The sequence below is a fragment of the Hyperolius riggenbachi genome, chromosome 5 (assembly GCF_040937935.1).
Source record: "Hyperolius riggenbachi isolate aHypRig1 chromosome 5, aHypRig1.pri, whole genome shotgun sequence".
Lineage (NCBI taxonomy): Eukaryota > Metazoa > Chordata > Amphibia > Anura > Hyperoliidae > Hyperolius > Hyperolius riggenbachi.
In genome coordinates, this window is record NC_090650.1 from 322784438 (window position 1) to 322805921 (window position 21484).

The following is a 21484-nucleotide window of genomic DNA, read 5'->3' on the forward strand; positions in this document are numbered from 1 at the left end:
TGACATTCATCTAGCCGTGCCACAGACACGAAAGCATTAATATGTGCCCTGCAATAGCGCTGCAGCAGTCTGCATGAATTGTACCTACTAATTATTGGGCTTCCTTCCTTGCAGTGTGTCAGGGTGCCACAGGAGACGTGGATGGAGCGCATGAAGTGTTCCGAGAAGTCCAGAAGCTTTTCAAGAGAAAAAACAATCAAATTGAGCAATTTTCAGTTAAAAAGGTTTGTGTGAACAGATTCAAAAAATGTAAATACTCTTTGAACCTTTTAAAGCCAGCCAATAATTTGTATCATCCAAATTCAAAGCATTCTGCCTATTTGGGAAATACTGCTTGAATGATGAGAATATGTTTTCTAATTAGCAATTTGCTAATTGTAGAATATATCTTATATTGTTTCAGGTGAGTAGAAGTCCCACAGTTCAGCGTAGGGCAGGACTGCATTGGCTTAGAGGCACAATTACAGCCCTGACTGATTGCATCACTTAGGTCTTCTTTTTTCTGTTTATAACAGGGTGAAAGGTTTAGAAAACAAACTCCAACCAAACAGCTGTGTGTCCTGGCGGCCATCGAGGTGCTCTACCTGTGGAAAGCCCTTCCTAACTGTTCCCTCTCCAATCTCCAGCACATGAGCCAAGGTACTGACTGCTACTACTGTACTCTGCACAGCCCAATAAAAATATAGAGAGAGATGGTTGTGAGTGTGTCCTAAGGCCTGGTTTGCCCTATACGCGTGCCGTGTACAATTTAGCAATGCGTAAGGTGTGTGGTACACAAGAACATCAAAATTGCATAGGCTGCACTGCTGGGTGCATTTTTTTCAAAACACAGCATTCATCCATTCACTATAGTGAATGGTATCAGCAGCGCAATACACAACAATGCAGATGGTGTGCAATAGCGTGTGTTACGTTCCGAATGTACGGCCGTCTGCAATTGCTAATGTGAATGAGACCTTAGTGGCTGCAGCTGACAAGTTCTTTAAAGGGACACCGAGCAGTGCAGAAACTATGGAAAGATGCACATCATTTTAAAGCTCTCTTTCTCCTCTTTCCAATGATATATAAACCGCCACCCTACGCCTTTTAGTTTTCACTATTTTCGCGATTGAAATTGCCGCGGCCACGATTTCGATCGCGAAAATAGAGAAAACTGAAAGGCGTAGGGCAACGATTTAGGTATCGTCAGAAAGAGGAGAAAGAGAGCTTTAAAATGATATCCATCTTTCCATAGTTATATTGTATTACACAGGGCGACTTTTTGTCAAAGTCAGCAGCTGCATTCAGCAGAATGGAGCTGCTGACACCCAGGAAAGTGTTGTCCTGTGTAATACAACATAACTATGGCTTGATGGATATCATTTTAAAGCTCTCTTTCTCCTCTTTCTGACGACACCTAAATCGTTGCCCCTCGCCTTTTAGTTTTCTCTATTTTCGCGATCGAAATCGCGGCCGCGGCAATTTCAATCGCGAAAATAGCGAAAACTAAAAGGCGTAGGGTGGTGGTTTATATATCATTGGAAAGAGGAGAAAGAGAGCTTTAAAATGATGTGCATCTTTCCATAGTTTCTGCACTGCTCGGAGTCCCTTTAAGTCTGACAAGAAAAGAGCGTTATACATTGTTTGCTATATACTGTACATATAACATGTTTCATTTTTACATTAGGGCTTATTTTCAGATGATGTCTTAGTTTTACACGAACAGCTATCTACATTAATTCCTGAATAAAAAAAGATCTGTTTATTCAAACATAGCGATGTCATCACATTCTGAAATGTCACAACTTTCCAAACCCTGAATTCCTTCATGAATTCCTCATAATTGACTCTATTTCCTTTCTCCATGTACAACAATCTACCGCTTCCCTTACGTATACCGTAGCTGCCTATTAAAATTGGCTTTTTATAAACGCTTTCTAGGGATTATTTTTGAATTAGGGCTTATATTTCGAACAGCCTCAAAAAATCATGAAGTCATGCTAGTGCGTATTTTTGGGGTAGGTTTTATTTCCAGGGAAAACGAATGTATACTGTATAATATATCATCTACCTACTAATAATCTCAAAAGTCGTTAAAATGCCCTGGAAGTCTTTGCCTTATATAAGTAAACCTACTGTACAACAAGGTGCCATTACTTCCTCTCCTCATGGGTTGTAAGGGAACCTGTCCTGTAGAAGGGGACGAGTATCTGACATACACCACTCTATGGTAAATTTAGGAGACAGGAGGCGCCCAAATTATACAGGTTTACTAGTCAGTAATAGAACTAAAAGATTAACCATGAGCCAAAATAAACTATTAAAAATATAGTTTCATTTATTGGAAATGATCAGCATAGTGACAACGCGTTTCTCGGCGTAAGCCGCTTCCTCAGGTCAAGTGTGTGCCGTTAGTGCAGTATCCGAGTCCTAGAGCGCCCATCAGTAGCTACGCCGAGAAACGCGTTGTCACTGTGCTGATCATTTCCAATAAATGAAACTATATTTTTAATAATTTTTTTGGGCTCATGGTTAATCTATTAGTTCTATTACTGACGAGTAAACCTGTATAGTCTTTTTTTCAAATTGGGCGCCTACTGTCTCCTAAATTTATTTACTAATACCCTATTTGATAGGGTTTTCGACGCCTTATGATTAGGCGAATCGAATATATTTTCATTTTTGGAGTTGCGACCTAGAACATCGTGGAAAAGGCCGAGTGAGGACGGTACTTCCTCACCTGCATATATGAGTGGTTGCCTCTTCTAAGCAACCCACCTTTGTGAGTATATTTCTACTAGATCTTTTACACCAGAAACCGTTTTTAGACGATATCACACCAGAGCGGGCTCCCGGTGTCCGGGTGTCTTTTTTGTCTTTTTCAGTCATATCTCCTACCACTCTATGATGTCATTTGTGTACTGGAAGGGGCCAGTTTTACTTTGAATTTCAAATTAGCTTTAAGTCAGGGTAAGAACCACCTCATGCGTTTGTATAGGTAAGAGAGTGTCAATAATCGGTGTTAAGTAAACTTAAAAATATACTTTTGTCCTGGTGGCACATAATCCAGTTCCATGCAATTTCTTCCATTATTATGGCTTTCATTGTGTCAGTCAGCAAGAGCCATCTACAGCTCCTGTCGTGTGACTTCCACAGACATTACAGAGACATGAAGTAGAGATTTAAACAGGGCTGTGGAGTCGGTCCAAAAATCCACCGACTCCGACTCCTCAGTTTAGGATTCCTCCGACTCCACGACTCCGACTCCTCTAATTTGCATATTACAATTTTGTTGATTAAAAGTATGTAACATGAAATTCGTCTCTTGACTGCCAACGCTTAGGAATTTTACAAGACAACTGAAGTGAGAAGGATATGTAGACTACTATATTTATTCCCTTTAGACTAAAACTAGTCCTTGGTAAGAGTACTTGTAAAAGGTACAAACCGGAACAAAGAGCATCTATCAGGCCCTAGGCAATGTAAGTGTGGGTACATGTAAGAATGATGTGCAGGTACTCTGCAGGGGAATGAGGAGATTGTAAACAGACAACACCTCTGTGTTCAATGTGCACAGCATTCTCAGTGGATTCCCTGCAGCTCTGTGGGGAGTGCATATGTAGAGTATAGTACTACTGTGTAACAAAGTAAACCTGAGACAGATGAAATTAAAGTTTTATACATACCTGGGGCTTCCTCCAGCCGCCTTCAGGATAATCAGTCCCTCGTTGTCCTCCTCCACCACCTGGATCTTCTGCTATGAGTCCAGGTACTTGAGCCAGTCGGGCGTAGTGCGCATGCACACACTCCGCCGCCAGGAGCATACTACACCTGTGCAGCACAATTGCGCAGGTGCAGAATGTTCCTGGCTGTGGGAGCGGCATGCGGCCGGACAGCGCTGACTGGCTGAATTACCAGGACTCATAGCAGAAGATCCGGGTGGTGGAGGACAGCGAGGGACTGATTAGCCTGAAGGGGGCTGGAGGAAGCCCCAGGTATGTATAAAACTTTACTTTTCATCCGTCTCAGTTACCCTTTAATTTGTAGTCACCAAACCAAATTTTAACAACATATCACATTATTTGATTTCATAAGCAAAGGGAGTGCATACATTTGCATAAATCCGCATCAATGCAGAATTATTTCCATCTCGTTGACCATCTCTATTAGTGACACAGCTACACATCAGGCTTTATTCTTACAGCATAGATGTTATTTAGTATATATAAGAGATTCCTGTGTACACATCATATATACAGTCACAATCAGATATGTATATCTGACCTTAAAAATACGGGGACTGCTTTATTGAAGCAGCACAAGTAACTAATTTTGATTGATTTATTTCATTTTTGTGGACTAAGCACAGCTATTACTGTATATATACTGTATATATACATTATTTTTAATGACTATTATCTGAGAAATAGAACATTTTATCATATTTTCTATTTTAATTACACAAGAAGGTCTTGGATCAGCACCCATCCAGCATAGAGAGAAACGTGTGCCCAAGCTTATGGCGTTCCACACCACTGGAGCCGTCAATTCAGTAAATCCACATGGAGCAGGCACCAGCGATGAAAAAAGTCATCTCTTTATTGATCACATAGATTAAAATCAGCAGTGATATTACAACGACAGACCGCTGTTTCCAGCCATGGGGCTCTTTATCAAGTTGTCAAAAGAACTGCAAAATAATAAACTAAACTATAAAAAAATAAAATAAAATAACATAAAAATGTTTGTATTGCAGTTCTTTTGACAACTTGATAAAGAGCCCCATGGCTCGAAACAGCGGTCTGTCGTTGTAATATCACTGCTGATTTTAATCTATGTGATCAATAAAGAGATGACTTTTTTCATCGCTGGTGCCTGCTCCATGTGGATTTACTATTTTAATTACAGTTACAAATTCATTAGGAGTCGGAGTCGGTGCATTTTTTCCCGACTCCGACTCCAGGCACCCAAAATTGCCCGACTCCGACTCCACAGCCCTGGATTTAAAGCCCAATTACAAGAATCGGTTGGTGGGTTTTATTGCTACTTTGCCACTATTGGAAAATTATTCTCTACTTCCTGCCTCTGGGACCTCCATGGACTTTAGTGGCTTTGACTTGAAAACACAGTATGAAATGAGGAACAGGAAATGAGGAACGACAATAAAAAACAACGAAAAAGAAACGAAAAAAGAAATGAGGAACAACCATAAAAAACAATCTTCTTGGATAGAAAATCTTCCCCTCTCTATAAAATATGTGTATTTGTTACTGTTTCCCTCTTTCTGTCTGGGCAAGAACTAATAAATAAATCACATTGGTAGGGGCACAGCAATGGAATAGCAACAAATCTAATTACCTACCAGACTTTCTAAAACAAACCTCATTCCTGGGTTTGGGGTCTAAAGGACAACTGAAGTGAGAGGGATATGGATGCTGATTTATTTATTTCCTTTTAAACAATGCAAACTGCATGGCTGTCCTGCTGATCCTCTGCATCTAATACTTTTAGACTAAAGACTTGTACACACGTCATACTGAAGCCGACGACGGGTCCGTCGGCACCTCCCGCTGGGCTGGTTTTCAGCAGACAGTACAGCGTGTGTACACTCTGTCAGTGGACTGATAAGGCTGTTTCAGAGCGATCCGCCGGGCGGAACCTTATCAGTCTGCCGACAGACTGTACACATGCTGTCCTGTCTGCTGAAAACCCGCCCAGCGGGAGGTGCCGACGGACCCGTTGTCGGCTTCAGTATGACGTGTGTACGAGCCTATAGACCCTAAACAAGTATGCAGATCACATGTTTCTGACTGAAGTCTGACTGGATTAGCTGTATGCTTGTTTCAAGTGTTTGATTCAGGCTCTACCAATGCCACAGAGATCAGCAGGACTGCCAAGCAGTCAGTGTGTTCCGGTACGCTTCAGTGAGAGTCTCTCAGGTCCACAAGAAAAGACCATGGTGACAATGCTTCCTGAGCGCAAGCACTTTGGTACCACAGTGGGAGAGGGTTGTTTATTGGCTGTAACTGTGATTTCTACATTTGCACCCAATGGGACACAAGTCTGGGCAGACAAGCTTAGTGGGTGGGTTCTACTTCATAATAAGGAGAGATGAACCTCTGTCCAGTATGAATCTGTGTGCTGCTGTCTGCACTGTGGGATCTAGTCTGCTCCTACAGAGGGAATGACATCATGAGCGACAGAACAGAACTGTTGAGTACAGAAGAGAATAATATTTCCAAGATATTCATAAAAGGAACTAATGTTGTGCCAGAACACTTTTCTGAACCCTGCAGCACCTCAGCAATGCTGCACGCTTTATATAGCCAGAGGCGGAAGTGACGGCCTACACTTACATGCTGCTTTATAACCATTGCTCACTTCATATTTCATAACTGGGTTACCACAGGGATAAAAGCACTTATTCATGTGCGTTTAAAAGTCTTTCACTGTCTAATGGCATAAGCATCCACAGGCATAAGGAAATGCTTCTCCAGCATTTTATTCAGAAATGCCTTTTATGTATGTTATATAAAATGCTGCAATAGACTGAAAGCTATGAAGCGTATGGGGGGTTATATGAAGACCACATGATGGGTAGAAGCATTTCTGTCAGGTAATCTTCTCTTATTATGTACTTGTAAAGCTTTCACTTGGTAGACCATTTACTCCATTCCATTATTTCTCCTGTGCTGCAGCTTGTCACGAGGTGGTTGATCCCTCGGTTGTTGGATTAAGGAACCTGCTCCTCGGTGCTATTCACAAATGTCTGGGGAATGCTGAAGATGCAATTCAGGTGAGCTACAATAAAATACTGCTCCTAACAACCCAAACCCTCCCTGTAATAGTATGGAGGAGCTGCCAGCTGCAGATCGCCAGATCACTCAGGGGTGTCTAAATGGGGATACAGCAGGAGATCCCTCCACCCTGCAAGTTAATAGGCATCATCAGGAACAACTTATTTCTTTGCTTGGAAAGAGCTGAAAAGCTTTTTTTTTATAGCCAAGGTACATAAATCGATAAGGAGATATCAATTTGTGAGATAAGTTTTATGAATCAAGCCTGAGTCTCAGCCTGAGTTAGGGATATAGAATAGAATGTCTAAGCCTGAGTTAGGGGTGTAGCATAGAATGTCTCGGCCTGAGTTAGGGATGTAGCATAGAATGTCTCGGCCTGAGTTAGGCATAGAATGTCTCGGCCTGAGTTAGGGATGTAGCATAGAATGTCTCGGCCTGAGTTAGGGATGTAGCATAGAATGTCTCGGCCTGAGTTAGGGATGTAGCATAGAATGTCTCGGCCTGAGTTAGGGATGTAGCATAGAATGTCTCGGCCTGAGTTAGGGATGTAGCATAGAATGTCTCGGCCTCAGTTAGGGATGTAGCATAGAATGTCTCAGCCTGAGTTAGGGATGGAGCATAGAATGTCTCGGCCTGAGTTAGGGATGTAGCATAGAATGTCTCAGCCTGAGTTAGGGATGTAGCATAGAATGTCTCGGCCTGAGTTAGGGATGTAGCATAGAATGTCTCGGCCTGAGTTAGGGATGTAGAATAGGATGTCTCGGCCTGAGTTAGGGATGTAGCATAGAATGTCTCAGCCTGAGTTAGAGAGGTAGCATAGGATGTCTCGGCCTGAGTTAAGGATGTAGCATAGAAAGTCTCAGCCTGAGTTAGGGATGTAGCATAGGATGTCTCGGCCTGAGTTAGGGATGTAGCATAGAATGTCTCGGCCTCAGTTAGGGATGTAGCATAGAATGTCTCGGCCTGAGTTAGGGATGTAGCATAGAATGTCTCGGCCTGAGTTAGGGATGTAGCATAGAATGTCTCGGCCTGAGTTAGGGATGTAGCATAGAATGTCTCGGCCTGAGTTAGGGATGTACCATAGAATGTCTCGGCCTCAGTTAGGGATGTAGCATAGAATGTCTCGGCCTGAGTTAGGGATGGAGCATAGAATGTCTCGGCCTGAGTTAGGGATGTAGCATAGAATGTCTCAGCCTGAGTTAGGGATGTAGCATAGGATGTCTCAGCCTGAGTTAGGGATGTAGCATAGAATGTCTCAGCCTGAGTTAGGGATGTAGCATAGGATGTCTCGGCCTGAGTTAGGGATGTAGCATAGAAAGTCTCGGCCTGAGTTAGGGATGTAGCATAGAATGTCTCGGCCTGAGTTAGGGATGTAGCATAGAATCTCTCAGCCTGAGTTAGGGATGTAGCATAGAATGTCTCGGCCTGAGTTAGAGATGTAGCATAGAATGTCTCGGCCTGAGTTAGGGATATAGAATAGAATGTCTCGGCCTGAGTTAGGGATGTAGCATAGAATCTCTCAGCCTGAGTTAGGGATGTAGCATAGAATGTCTCGGCCTGAGTTAGGGATGTAGCATAGAATGTCTCGGCCTGAGTTAGGGATGTAGCATAGAATGTCTCAGCCTGAGTTAGGGATGGAGCATAGAATGTCTCGGCCTTAGTTAGGGATGTAGCATAGAATGTCTCGGCCTGAGTTAGGGATGTAGCATAGAATCTCTCGGCCTGAGTTAGGGATGATATCATAGAATGTCTCGGCCTGAGTTAGGGATGTAGCATAGAATGTCTCGGCCTGAGTTAGGGATGTAGCATAGAATGTCTCGGCCTGAGTTAGGGATGTAGCATAGAATGTCTCGCCCTGAGTTAGGGATGTAGCATAGGATGTCTCGGCCCGAGTTAGGGATGTAGCATAGGATGTCTCGGCCTGAGTTAGGGATGTAGCATAGGATGTCTCGGCCTGAGTTAGGGATGTAGCATAGGATGTCTCGGCCTGAGTTAGGGATGTAGCATAGAATGTCTCGGCCTGAGTTAGGGATGTAGCATAGAATGTCTCGGCCTGAGTTAGGGATGTAGCATAGGATGTCTCGGCCTGAGTTAGGGATGTAGCATAGAAAGTCTCAGCCTGAGTTAGGGATGTAGCATAGAATGTCTCGCCCTGAGTTAGGGATGTAGCATAGAATGTCTCGGCCTGAGTTAGGGATGTAGCATAGAATGTCTCAGCCTGAGTTAGGGATGTAGCATAGAATGTCTCGGCCTGAGTTAGGGATGTAGCATAGGATGTCTCAGCCTCAGTTAAGGATGTACCATAGAATGTCTCGGCCTCAGTTAGGGATGTAGCATAGGATGTCTCGGCCTGAGTTAGGGATGTAGCATAGGATGTCTCGGCCTGAGTTAGGGATGTAGCATAGGATGTCTCGGCCTGAGTTAGGGATGTAGCATAGAATGTCTCAGCCTCAGTTAGGCATAGAATGTCTCAGCCTGAGTTAGGGATGTAGCATAGAATCTCTCGGCCTGAGTTAGGGATGTAGCATAGAATGTCTCGGCCTGAGTTAGGGATGTAGCATAGGATGTCTCGGCCTGAGTTAGGGATGTACCATAGAATGTCTCAGCCTGAGTTAGGGATGTAGCATAGGATGTCTCAGCCTGAGTTAGGGATGTAGCATAGAATGTCTCAGCCTGAGTTAGGGATGTAGCATAGAAAGTCTCAGCCTGAGTTAGGGATGTAGCATAGAATGTCTCGCCCTGAGTTAGGGATGTAGCATAGAATGTCTCGGCCTGAGTTAGGGATGTAGCATAGAATGTCTCAGCCTGAGTTAGGGATGTAGCATAGAATGTCTCGCCCTGAGTTAGGGATGTAGCATAGAATGTCTCGGCCTGAGTTAGGGATGTAGCATAGGATGTCTCGGCCTGAGTTAGGGATGTAGCATAGGATGTCTCGGCCTGAGTTAGGGATGTAGCATAGAATGTCTCGGCCTGAGTTAGGGATGTAGCATAGAATGTCTCGGCCTGAGTTAGGGATGTAGCATAGAATGTCTCGGCCTCAGTTAGGGATGTACCATAGAATGTCTCGGCCTGAGTTAGGGATGCAGCATAGAATGTCTCGGCCTGAGTTAGGGATGTAGCATAGAATGTCTCGGCCTGAGTTAGGGATGTAGCATAGAATGTCTCGGCCTCAGTTAGGGATGTACCATAGAATGTCTCGGCCTCAGTTAGGGATGTACCATAGAATGTCTCGGCCTCAGTTAGGGATGTAGCATAGAATGTCTCGCCCTGAGTTAGGGATGTAGCATAGGATGTCTCGGCCTGAGTTAGGGATGTAGCATAGAATGTCTCGCCCTGAGTTAGGGATGTAGCATAGAATGTCTCTGCCTGAGTTAGGGATGTAGCATAGAATGTCTCAGCCTGAGTTAGGGATGTAGCATAGAATCTCTCGGCCTGAGTTAGGGATGTAGCATAGAATGTCTCTGCCTGAGTTAGGGATGTAGCATAGGATGTCTCGGCCTGAGTTAGGGATGTAGCATAGAATGTCTCAGCCTGAATTAGGGATGTAGCATAGAATGTCTCGGCCTGAGTTAGGGATGTAGCATAGAATGTCTCGGCCTGAGTTAGGGATGATATCATAGAATGTCTCAGCCTGAGTTAGGGATGTAGCATAGAATGTCTCAGCCTGAGTTAGGGATGTAGCATAGAATGTCTCAGCCTGAGTTAGGGATGTAGCATAGAATGTCTCAGCCTGAGTTAGAGATGTAGCATAGAATGTCTCGGCCACTGACATACTCCATGTCCCTACCCCCAGCTCAGCCACTGACATACTCCATGTCCCTACCCCCAACTCAGCCACTGACATACTCCACGCCCCTATCCCCAACTCAGCCACTGATAAACTCCATGCCCCAATCCCCCACTCGAAAATTGCGCAAAAGGTGGATCAGCGCAACACCAGGCCGCCTCCGAATGGCCTCCAATCAGAGATGCGCTGAGCCCCCCCAGGAACTACAAACACACCTTGAACCCAAACAGAAGCTCTGCATATACACCAAAAGCATTGCTGTTAAGTGGGAGCAGCTGACCAAAAACGAATTAAATTAGTACATAGCAAGGAAATGAGCAGCGCTACTTAAAAACAGACTAGTGCCTACCTGCAAAAGAGTGCAAGCCCCACTTGTGGGGTCGAATACACACCGAGCATACACATGACCTGTCTACCACTGGAGGAGGATGTTGGTTTCCTGTAACAGCTTGCATGCAACCTATTAAGTACTCGTCCCTCCCACTGCGAAGTGGGGGGGGCTCAGCGCATCTCTGATTGGAGGCCATTCGGAGGCGGCCTGGTGTTGCGTTGATCCACCTTTTGCGCAATTTTCGATTTTTCAATTTTATTTGGTAGCGCACCCAGGCTATGCATATACATAGGTTAGGATTTAGTTAGTGTTAGGCCCCTCCCATGGAGGATTGACTTCTTCGCAGTGGGAGGGACGAGTACTTAATAGGTTGCATGCAAGCTGTTACAGGAAACCAACATCCTCCTCCAGTGGTAGACAGGTCATGTGTATGCTCGGTGTGTATTCGACCCCACAAGTGGGGCTTGCACTCTTTTGCAGGTAGGCACTAGTCTGTTTTTAAGTAGCGCTGCTCATTTCCTTGCTATGTACCAATCCCCCACTCAGCCACTGGCGTACTCCATGTGCTACTGTCCTACTGAATAGGTGCTGGCTTACTGCCCCTATCCCCAACTTAGCCACTGGTGTACTCCATGCCCCTATCCCCAACTCAGCCACTGACATACTCCATGCCCCTATCCCCAACTCAGCCACTGGTGTACTCCATGCCCCTATCCCCAACTCAGCCACTGACATACTCCATGCCCTTATCCTCAACTCAGCCACTGACCTACTCCATGCCCCTATCCCCAACTCAGCCACTGACATACTCCATGCCCCTATCCCCAACTCAGCCACTGACATACTCCATGCCCCTATCCTCAGCTCAGCCACTGGCATACTCCATGCCCCTATCCCCAACTCAGCCACTGTCATACTCCATGCCCCTATCCCCAACTCAGCCACTGGCATACTCCATGCCCCTATCCCCAACTCAGCCACTGACATACTCTATGCCCCTATCCCCAACTCAGCCACTGTCAAACTCCATGCCCCTATCCCCAACTCAGCCACTGACATACTCCATGCCCCTATCCCCAACTCAGCCACTGACATACTCCATGCCCCTATCCCCAACTCAGCCACTGACATACTCCATGCCCCTATTCCCAACTCCGCCACTGTCATACTCCATGCCCCTATCCCCAACTCAGCCACTGACATACTCCATGCCCCTATCCCCAACTCAGCCGCTGACATACTCCATACCCCTATCCCCAACTCAGCCACTGTCATACTCCATGCCCCTATCCCCAACTCAGCCACTGACATACTCCATGCCCCTATCCCCAACTCAGCCGCTGACATACTCCATGCCCCTATCCCCAACTCAGCCACTGTCATACTCCATGCCCCTATCCCCAACTCAGCCACTGACATACTCCATGCCCCTATCCCCAACTCAGCCACTGACATACTCCATGTCCCTATCCCCAACTCAGCCACTGTCATACTCCATGCCCCTATCCCCAACTCAGCCACTGGTGTACTCCATGTCCCAACCCCCAACTCAGCCACTGACATACTCCTTGTCCCTACCCCCAACTCAGCCACTGACATACTCCATGCCCCTATCCCCAACTCAGCCACTGGTGTACTCCATGTCCCAACCCCCAACTCAGCCACTGACATACTCCTTGTCCCTACCCCCAACTCAGCCACTGACATACTCCATGCCCCTATCCCCAACTCAGCCACTGACATACTCCATGTCCCTATCTCCAATTCACCCAGACAGTCTCCATGCCTCCAAACCTGAGTTGGAGGCATAGAGTTTGTCAGTGGTTAATTGAGGATAGAGGTATGGGCACAGAGTGCGTCAGCAGCTGATTTGATGATCGGGGCCTGGAGCATGTCTGTAACTGAGGGATTGAGGAATGGATTGTAACATTTTTATTGAGTTTCTGTTGTCTTGATGGCTTCATTCAGTGTAAATTGCTGATGATTATTTGATTGTCATTTGTTTGCATATGTTGTGTTATGTGTGAATAACAAGATCATTTCTCTTTCAGTTCTTCCAGCGTGCTATAAAAGATGAGCTGGGGCGACAGCAGAACCTGTACATTCAGCCATACGCCTGCTATGAGCTGGGCTGCATTTTGTTGGAGAATCCAGAGGTACACGTAATATGTAGCACTTGATGTCTTTTATTGTTTTATTTAAAGTCTACAATGTCCCAAAATAAAATGATGCTGTGAACAGACTAGAACAGGTAGGACTGAGATATACGTTTGGCAATGCATAGACTGGCATGCAACACCCATACTTATAACTTAACAGGGTAACCCCTCAGATGAATTCTTCTTTAAACAACTATCTTTCTCAGAACTTCTGCCAAACAAACACTTATCGATTATCAGGGGTCTAGTCCTGGGGAAAGAAGTGAGTGGACTCACTAGGAGAACGCGCGCCAAAAATGGGCGTGGTCAAGCACACCGTGGGCGTGGTCATAGGTGGGGCCAAATATACATGACCTTAGCAGTGATGTAAAAGGTCTGCCGAGGAAGTTTGAGCTCTGCTGTAGTGTATCCCCCAAAAATAGATGTAATCTGACAGCATTTCACCAAAAAGACACATAATCTGGTAGAAGTTCCTCCAAAATACAGATAATATGGAAGTGGTTCCCCCAAAACAGACAATGTGGCAGCAGTAGTTCCACCAACATACACATAATTTGGAAGCAGTTCCCCAAAATACGCGAAACCTGGCAGCGGATCGCCCAAAACACACGTAACACCCAAAGGACATATAATCTGGCAGTAGTGGTCCCCCAAACATACACAATCTGGCAGCAGTTCCCCAAAATACACGTAATCTGGCAGCAGCCGTTCCCCTAACATACACATAATCTGGCAGCTGTTCCCCAAAATACATAACAGCGGTTCCACAAAAATGCAGATAATCTGACAGCAGTTCCCCCAAAATAGGTACCCCCAGGTAGCCAGGTCTATAGGTGTCCCCAGTATAAGTAGCCATGAGTATAGTAGTCCCCAGTATATGTAGCCAGAGGTATAGTTGCCTAGTATATGTAGCCAGGGGTATATGTGCCCAGTATATGTAGGCAGGGGTATATGTGCCCAGTATATGTAGCCAGGGGTATATATGCCCAGTATATGTAGGCAGGGGTATATATGCCCAGTATATGTAGCCAGGGGTATATATGCCCAGTATATGTAGGCAGGGGTATATATGCCCAGTATATGTAGCCAGGGGTATATATGCCCAGTATATGTAGCCAGGGGTATATATGCCCAGTATATGTAGCCAGGGGTATATATGCCCAGTATATGTAGGCAGGGGTATATATGCCCAGTATATGTAGGCAGGGGTATATATGCCCAGTATATGCAGCCAGGGGTATATATGCCCAGTATATGCAGCCAGGGGTATATATGCCCAGTATATGCAGCCAGTGGTATATATGCCCAGTATATGTAGGCAGGGGTATATATGCCCAGTATATGTAGGCAGGAGTATATATGCCCAGTATATGCAGCCAGGGGTATATATGCCCAGTATATGCAGCCAGGGGTATATATGCCCAGTATATGCAGGCAGGGGTATATATGCCCAGTATATGTAGGCAGGGGTATATATGCCCAGTATATGTAGGCAGGGGTATATATGCCCAGTATATGTAGGCAGGGGTATATAGGGGAGCAGAGCAGAGAAGGCGAGCTATGGGGACAGCGGGGATGGGCGGACATCTCCCCCCCCCATCCCTCACCTTCGCGCTCCCCTTCCTGCCTCTCCCCTCCAGTGTTGTGAAGTGTCGGGCCCGGCGGCGAAAGTGGGCGGAGACTTACCTCGTTCCAGCCGCAAGGGACGCTCCGCTCTGTGTGCGGCTAGTCTGGTCTTCTAGCCGCACACAGAGCGGAGCGTCCCTATTGGCCGGAAGCAGGCGGAAAGTCTCCGCCCACTTTCGCCGCCGGGCCCGACACTTAACAACGCTGGAGGGGAGAGGCAGGAAGGGGAGCGCGAAGGTGAGGGATGGGGGGGGAGATGTCCGCCCATCCCCGCTGTCCCCATAGCTCGCCTTCTCTGCTCTGCTCCCTCCACACAAGCCAAGGTGAACGGCGTTTACTCTGAAGATAAAGTGGGTGGACGCCGTTCACCCGCTTCCACGCAGGACTCGACCCCTGTCGATTATCCTGTACGATCCTGAAAATCTGCTTGTACTGTCGGATCAATTTTTGGTTAAATTGAATTGATGGCTGACTGATGAGACCTTTTTAATACCTTGAAAAGGTCTCATCAGCCAGCCATCAATTCAATGCAACCAAAAATTGATCCAACAGTACAAAAGATCTAGATCAACTGAGGGCAGGTGCGGTAATAGATTGACAGCCCATAACGTTGCACTATGTTGAACAGTATGACACTGCAATTCAATGGATTTTCAATAGATTCCCTACTGGAATCTGTAGAAAGCAGATGCGCAGTGGCGTAGCAACAGGGAATGCAGAGGTTGCAACCGCACTGGAGCCCCTGGACCAGAGGGGCCCATTAGGGGCCCTCCCTCAACCACAGTATTAGCTCTTCAATGGTGCTATGCTGGTAATGATTACTGACACTAAGGATACTATAGATGTTCTTGGCAGGTTTTGTTGTGTTATATGAATTGTTATGTATAGAGTGCTTGCACTGGGGCCCAGAGCTCCTAAGCTATGCCACTACCAATGTGCCCTGAATTGTTTTCTGTCAGAGATCTGATCGTTCTGCCACATCAGGTGGCAACCTATAAGTGTATGGCCAGCTTCATTGCATAGTTCAGACTGCAGCAAAGGCAGCCTTGCTTTAGACACTCTATTCTGTATTTTTCTGATGTCTGATGACTCTGAGAACTTTGTACAGCAGAAATAACTATTATCCTCTTAAGGACCAGCCTATTTTCCTTAAATCTGTGCTGCGTGGGCTCTCCAGCCCACCGCACAGATTGTATTTCAGCCAGGGCGACCAGACTTCCCCCCCCCCCCCCCCCCCCTGTGGCAGTGGCAATGGCCAGGACCGCCAGGCAACTGATATTGTTCAAAAGGAAATAAATATGGCAGCCTCCATAGCCCTCTCACTCCAGTTGTCCTTAACCAGCCGGGCGGTATGGACGAGCTCAGCTCGTCCATTACCACCGGAGGCTGCCGCTCATAAAAAGCAGCACACGCAGCCGGCACTTTGCCAGCCGCGTGTGCTACCTGATCGCCGCCGCAGCGCGGCGATCCGCCGCGTGCAGCGGCGAAAGAGGGTCCGCCCAGCTGCCTGAGCCCAGCGTAGCCGGAACAAACAGTTCCGGCCAGCGCTAAGGGCTGGATCGGAGGCGGCTGACGTCAGGACGTCGGCTGACGTCCATGACGTCACTCCCCTCATCGCCATGGCGACGAGGTAAGCGAAACAAGGAAGGCTGCTCATTGCAGCCTTCCTTGTTACTTCTGGTCGCCAGAGGCGATCAGAAGAATGCATCTGGAGCGCCCTCTAATAGGCTTTCATGCAGCCAACTTTCAGTTGGCTGCATGAAATAGTTTTTTTTTTTATTAAAAAAAAACCCTCCCGCAGCCGCCCTGGCGATCTTAAGGTTCCCTTTAACCACCCTGGCGTTCTATTAACTGAGAGGCATATGGATGTTTCCTTTTAAACAATACGGCCTAGTGTACACCAGAGCGGTTCGGCTGCGGTTTGCGATCCGCTTGCGGGTGCGGATCCGCTAGGGTAATGTATTTCAATGGGCTGGTGCACACCAGAGCGGGAGGCGTTTTGCAGAAACGCATACTCCCGGGCTGCTGCAGATTTGTTAAGTATAGGAAAAACGCAAACCGCTCTGAAAAACGGCACTTCAGAGCGGTTTTGCAGGCGTTTTTTGTTACAGTAGCTGTTCAGTAACATCTTTACTGTAACAATACATGAAATCTACTACACCAAAAACGCTTCACAAAACCGCAAAATGCTAGCTGAAACGCTACAGAAAAAGAAGAAAAAGCATTTCAAAATCTGCTAGCATTTTGCGGATCTGCTAGCGTTTTTTGGTGTGCACCAGGCCTACCAGTTGCCTGGCTATCCTGATCTCTTTGGCTGTAGTAGTGGCTGAATGACACACCTGAAACAAGCATGCAGCTAATCCAATCTGACTTCAGTCAGAGCACCTGATCTGCATGCTTGTTGAGGGGCTATGGCTAAAAGTATTAGAGACACAGGATCAGCAGGAGACTCAGGCAACTGGTATTATTTTAAAGTGACTCTGTAACAAAAATTACAACGTTTTTTCTACCATCCTGAAACCATCAGAATCGGAAAAAAAAACGAAACCGTGGGTGGTGATATTAACCTTACGTTCGATTATTTCGGGAACGAAAAGGACAAAAGGCACAATCGAAACGAAGGCTAAAACGAAGGCAAAAACGAAACGTGTATTCCCAGCATAAGGCCGTGAAAGTAGTTGGCTGACACATACTGGGGAATTACAAACACAGGCACAGGCAGAGCTGTCTGCAGGAAGCCTGTAATGTTCAGTGTATGAGAGAAGAAGGGGACAGAAGGTAAACACACAAATGATCTTTTGAGATTCAAAAGGAAAGCTGTATACAGCCTGATTGTGTATGGATGTATTTTCTATGTGTGGACATATTGTACATCAATCTACTTCCTGTTTTGGTGGCCATTTTGTTTGTTTATAAACAAACTTTTTAAAACTGTTTTTGACTACTTTTAACCACTTGCCGACCGCACGCTTATACCGTGCGTCGGCAAAGTGGCAGCTGCAGGACCAGCGACGCAGTTCTGCGTCGCCAGCTGCAGGCTGATTAATCAGGAAGGAGCCGCTCGCGCGAGCGGCTGCTTCCTGTCAAATCACGGCGGGGGGCTCCGTGAATAGCCTGCGGGCCGCCGATGGCGGCTCGCAGGCTAAATGTAAACACAAGCGGAAATAATCCGCTTTGTTTACATTTGTACGGCGCTGCTGCGCAGCAGCGCCGTAAGGCAGATCGGCGATCCCCGGCCAATCAGCGGCCGGGGATCGCCGCCATGTGACAGGGGACGTCCTGTCACTGGCTGCACAGGACGGATAGTGTCCTGTGCAGCCCCGATCTCCGGGGGGGGAGCAGGTAGGAGAGGGAGGGGGAATTTCGCCGCGGAGGGGGGCTTTGAGGTGCCCCCCCCGCCAGCCACACGCAGGCAGAAGAGATCAGACCCCCCCTGCACACCATCCCCATAGGGGGGAAAAAAGGGGGGCAATCTGATCTCTCTGCCTGCAACCTGATCTGTGCTGGGGGCTGTAGAGCCCACCCAGCACAGATCACTAAAAACAGCGCTGGTCCTTAAGGGGGGGGTAAAGGGTGGGTCATCAAGTGGTTAATGTGGCGGGGAGCGGCGAAATTGTGACAGAGGGTAATAGAAGATGTCCCCTAACGCACTGGTATGTTTACTTTTGTGCGATTTTAACAATACAGATTCTCTTTAAAATGAAAAATCCATATCCTTCTCAGTTTAGGTTCCCTTTAAAAACATTTGTGAAAGACACTGTTTAGTGATCCACCACATGGTGGTTGTCTTGTGTTCTGTGTACCGTACTGGGAAACAACACATATGATGTGAGCAAGCACTTCAAGGACACCTGAAGGGAGAGGGATATGAGGGATATGGAGGCTGCCATATTAATTTCCTTTTGAGCAATACCAGCTGCCTGGCATCCTGTTGATCCTGCCTCTAAGGCCACATACACACATCAGACCATAGTCTTTGGAAAATGAAAGATCACAGACCAATTTTACCCCCTTCCATGTAGTATGAGAGCCATACTCTACACAGTCTATTCTATGGAGCTGAACTCATCAGATAGAAATCTTTGCAAGATGCTGCACACAAACATGCTGTACAGACACAAAAGATCCGTTCCTGCCAACGATCCGTTCCTGCAAATTGCATTCATAGTCTATATCTGCAGATCCTCATACACACCTTGTTTAACCTCCTTGGCGGTTAATTTTTTCTGCAAAAATTGCAGAATTCCAATTTTTTTTTTATTTTTTTTTTAATGTTTCATGTAAAGCTACCAGAGTGGTAGCTACATGAAACACCACTAGAGGGCGCATGTGGCCCTCTAGTCCGATCGTCGCCGGCATCTATAGCAAACAGGGGAACGCGTATATAACGCGTTCCCCTGTTTGGCTTCTCCTGTCGCCATGGCGACGATCGGGATGACGTCATGGACGTCAGCCGACGTCCTGACGTCAGGGACACACGATCCAGCCCATAGCGCTGCCCGGAACTCATTGATCCGGGCAGCGCAGGGCTCTGGCGGGGGGGGGGCCCTCTTCAGCCGCTGCGTGCGGCCGATCGCCGCAGAGCGGCGGCGATCAAGCTGTGCGCGCGGCTAGCAAAGTGCTGGCTGCGCGCACAGCAATTTACAAAATGAAAATCGCTCCACCAGGGGCTGAGATCTCCCCCTGCGCGGCATAGCCCGAGCTCAGCTCGGGCTTACCGCCAGGGAGGTTAACAGACATTCATCTGCAGATCAGACAAGCATCTGCAGATCTGAAAATCCATCCTGGTGGATCTGATCTGCAGATGGATGTCTGTTAAACAAGGTGTGTATGAGGATCTGCAGATATCATAGACTATGAATACATTTTGCAAGAACTGATCTTTTGCAGGAACAGATCTTTTGCAGATACTGATCTTTTGAATGTCTACAGCATCTTTGTGTGCAGCATCTTGCAAAGATTTCTGTCTGATGGGGAGTTCAGCTCCATAGAATATAATGTGTAGGTGTGGCTCTCATACTACATAAAAGGGGGTAAAATTGGTCTGTGATCTTTCATTTTCCAAAGACTATGGTCTGATGTGTGTATGAGCCTTAATACTTTTAGCCATAGACAGGGGAGGACTGGGACCGTTTGGCCTGGGGGGAAAACACAAACTAGAGGCCCATGTTCATGGCAGCCTCAGCCCAAGTGGTCCCCCCACACACACTTATATCCTAAGAGAGACTGTCCCTTCAAAAAAGGGAAAGTTGGGAGCTATGATGGTAAGAGAGCACAGTTTTTTTTTTCCCACGGACCCTCCGGGCAAGACTCTGCTCTGCATTATGCTGTGTATTTTTACCAGGTTTCCCGCCCTCTAATTGCTAATTGGGCTTTTATTTCCGGCAGCCAAACTAATGTTTCACATTGCCTTATACAAAAACCTGAATGCAGCAGGCCATGCACCAGCCCTAAATCATTAAATGAGAGGCAGCCTGCGGGGAAATCTCCCCCCTTCCCCCCTGGCCAGTCCTTCCCTGGCCATAGACCCTGAACAAGCATGCAGATCATATATTTAACTGAATTTGCTGCATGCTTGTTTCAGGTGGGTGATTCAGATGCTACTAATGCATGGAAGATGTTGGCCAGGTAACTGGTATTGTTTAAGGCTGGTTTCACAGTGGGACGTTACAGGCGCACGTTAGAACAGCCTGTAACGCACCCCACTGCACAGCAATGAAAAATCAATGGGCCGCTCACAGTGCCCACGTTGCGTTACTTAGTAACGCTGCGCCATTACACAACGTACTGCATGCAGTACCATGTAAGCGGCAGAGCCGCGTTAGACTGCTTGGACATGCGCAGTAATGTTGGGGAGGAGCGGAGAGCGGCCAGGCACATGGCTAATTAATATTCACTGCACTCAGTGACGTGCAGTGTTTACTTCATGGAGCGGCCGCTCTGTGCGGCGATTGGCCGGGCGGGACCACGTGATGCCGCATGTGTCCAAGAGTGCGCATCACGGCATCACGGACGCCAGAGTGAGCTGCACAACGCGGCTTACTCTGACGTCCACCTTAGAGAGCACCAGGCGTTGCGTTAGGGGAACGTTATGCGACCATAACGTCCCCTAAAACGCAACGTCCTGGTGTGAAACTAGCCTTAAAGGAACTAACTAGAGCAGCCTCCATATCCCTCTCACTTCATGCCCTGTCCTATAAGCAATAACTTAAGATCTGCAGGATATATGTTTTAATGTTACCACAGCCAAGCAGTATTTTTATCATGTAACAAAAATATTGCACAGCTCAGAATTGATTTTTCTTGTTCACTGTAGGCCAGTGGTCCTTAAACTAAGGCCCGTGGGACGAATGTGGCCCCCTGAGGCTTTTTTTACCGGCCCCCCACACACAAAATGTATTACTTATAGATGCGGTCAGCTACATCTTTAGATATTGGTGGTCCGCATATAGAATAGCAGTGCTGGCAGCACCCATCCACATGGAAGCCAGAAAGCAGTAATTCGCTGGTTTCCAATCAAGTTCCACATCAGGTGCACTGCTGTCCAATTGGACTGCAGGTTGTCATCTGGGTATGCTTCACTGTCTGGCCCGCAAAGACTTCTACATCATTTTATGTATACTCCAGCCCCCCATCAGTCTGAAGAATGTTGACCCAGCCCTCGACCCAAAACGTTTGGGGACCCCTGCTTGTAGGCAATAAAACCAGCATGTGAGCCATTAGTACAGTATATCAATACCAGCTCTGTGCCCAGACATAAGGGGCCTGAAGAGCAGGTAGAGGCAATAAGTGCGAAATCCCTCCC

At 46.9% G+C, this 21484-nt stretch overlaps 1 protein-coding gene across 1 annotated transcript in view; it reads left to right on the forward strand.

Moving 5' to 3' along the window:
• TTC39C (tetratricopeptide repeat domain 39C) overlaps positions 1-21484 on the forward strand; it is a 160809-nt gene that overhangs the window by 130323 nt on the left and 9002 nt on the right. Inside the window, exons 9-12 of the mRNA XM_068237277.1 lie at positions 115-224; positions 516-639; positions 6678-6775; positions 12946-13050. Of these exons, the coding sequence (XP_068093378.1) occupies positions 115-224; positions 516-639; positions 6678-6775; positions 12946-13050 (437 nt within the window). The remainder of the gene's footprint in view (positions 1-114; positions 225-515; positions 640-6677; positions 6776-12945; positions 13051-21484) is intronic.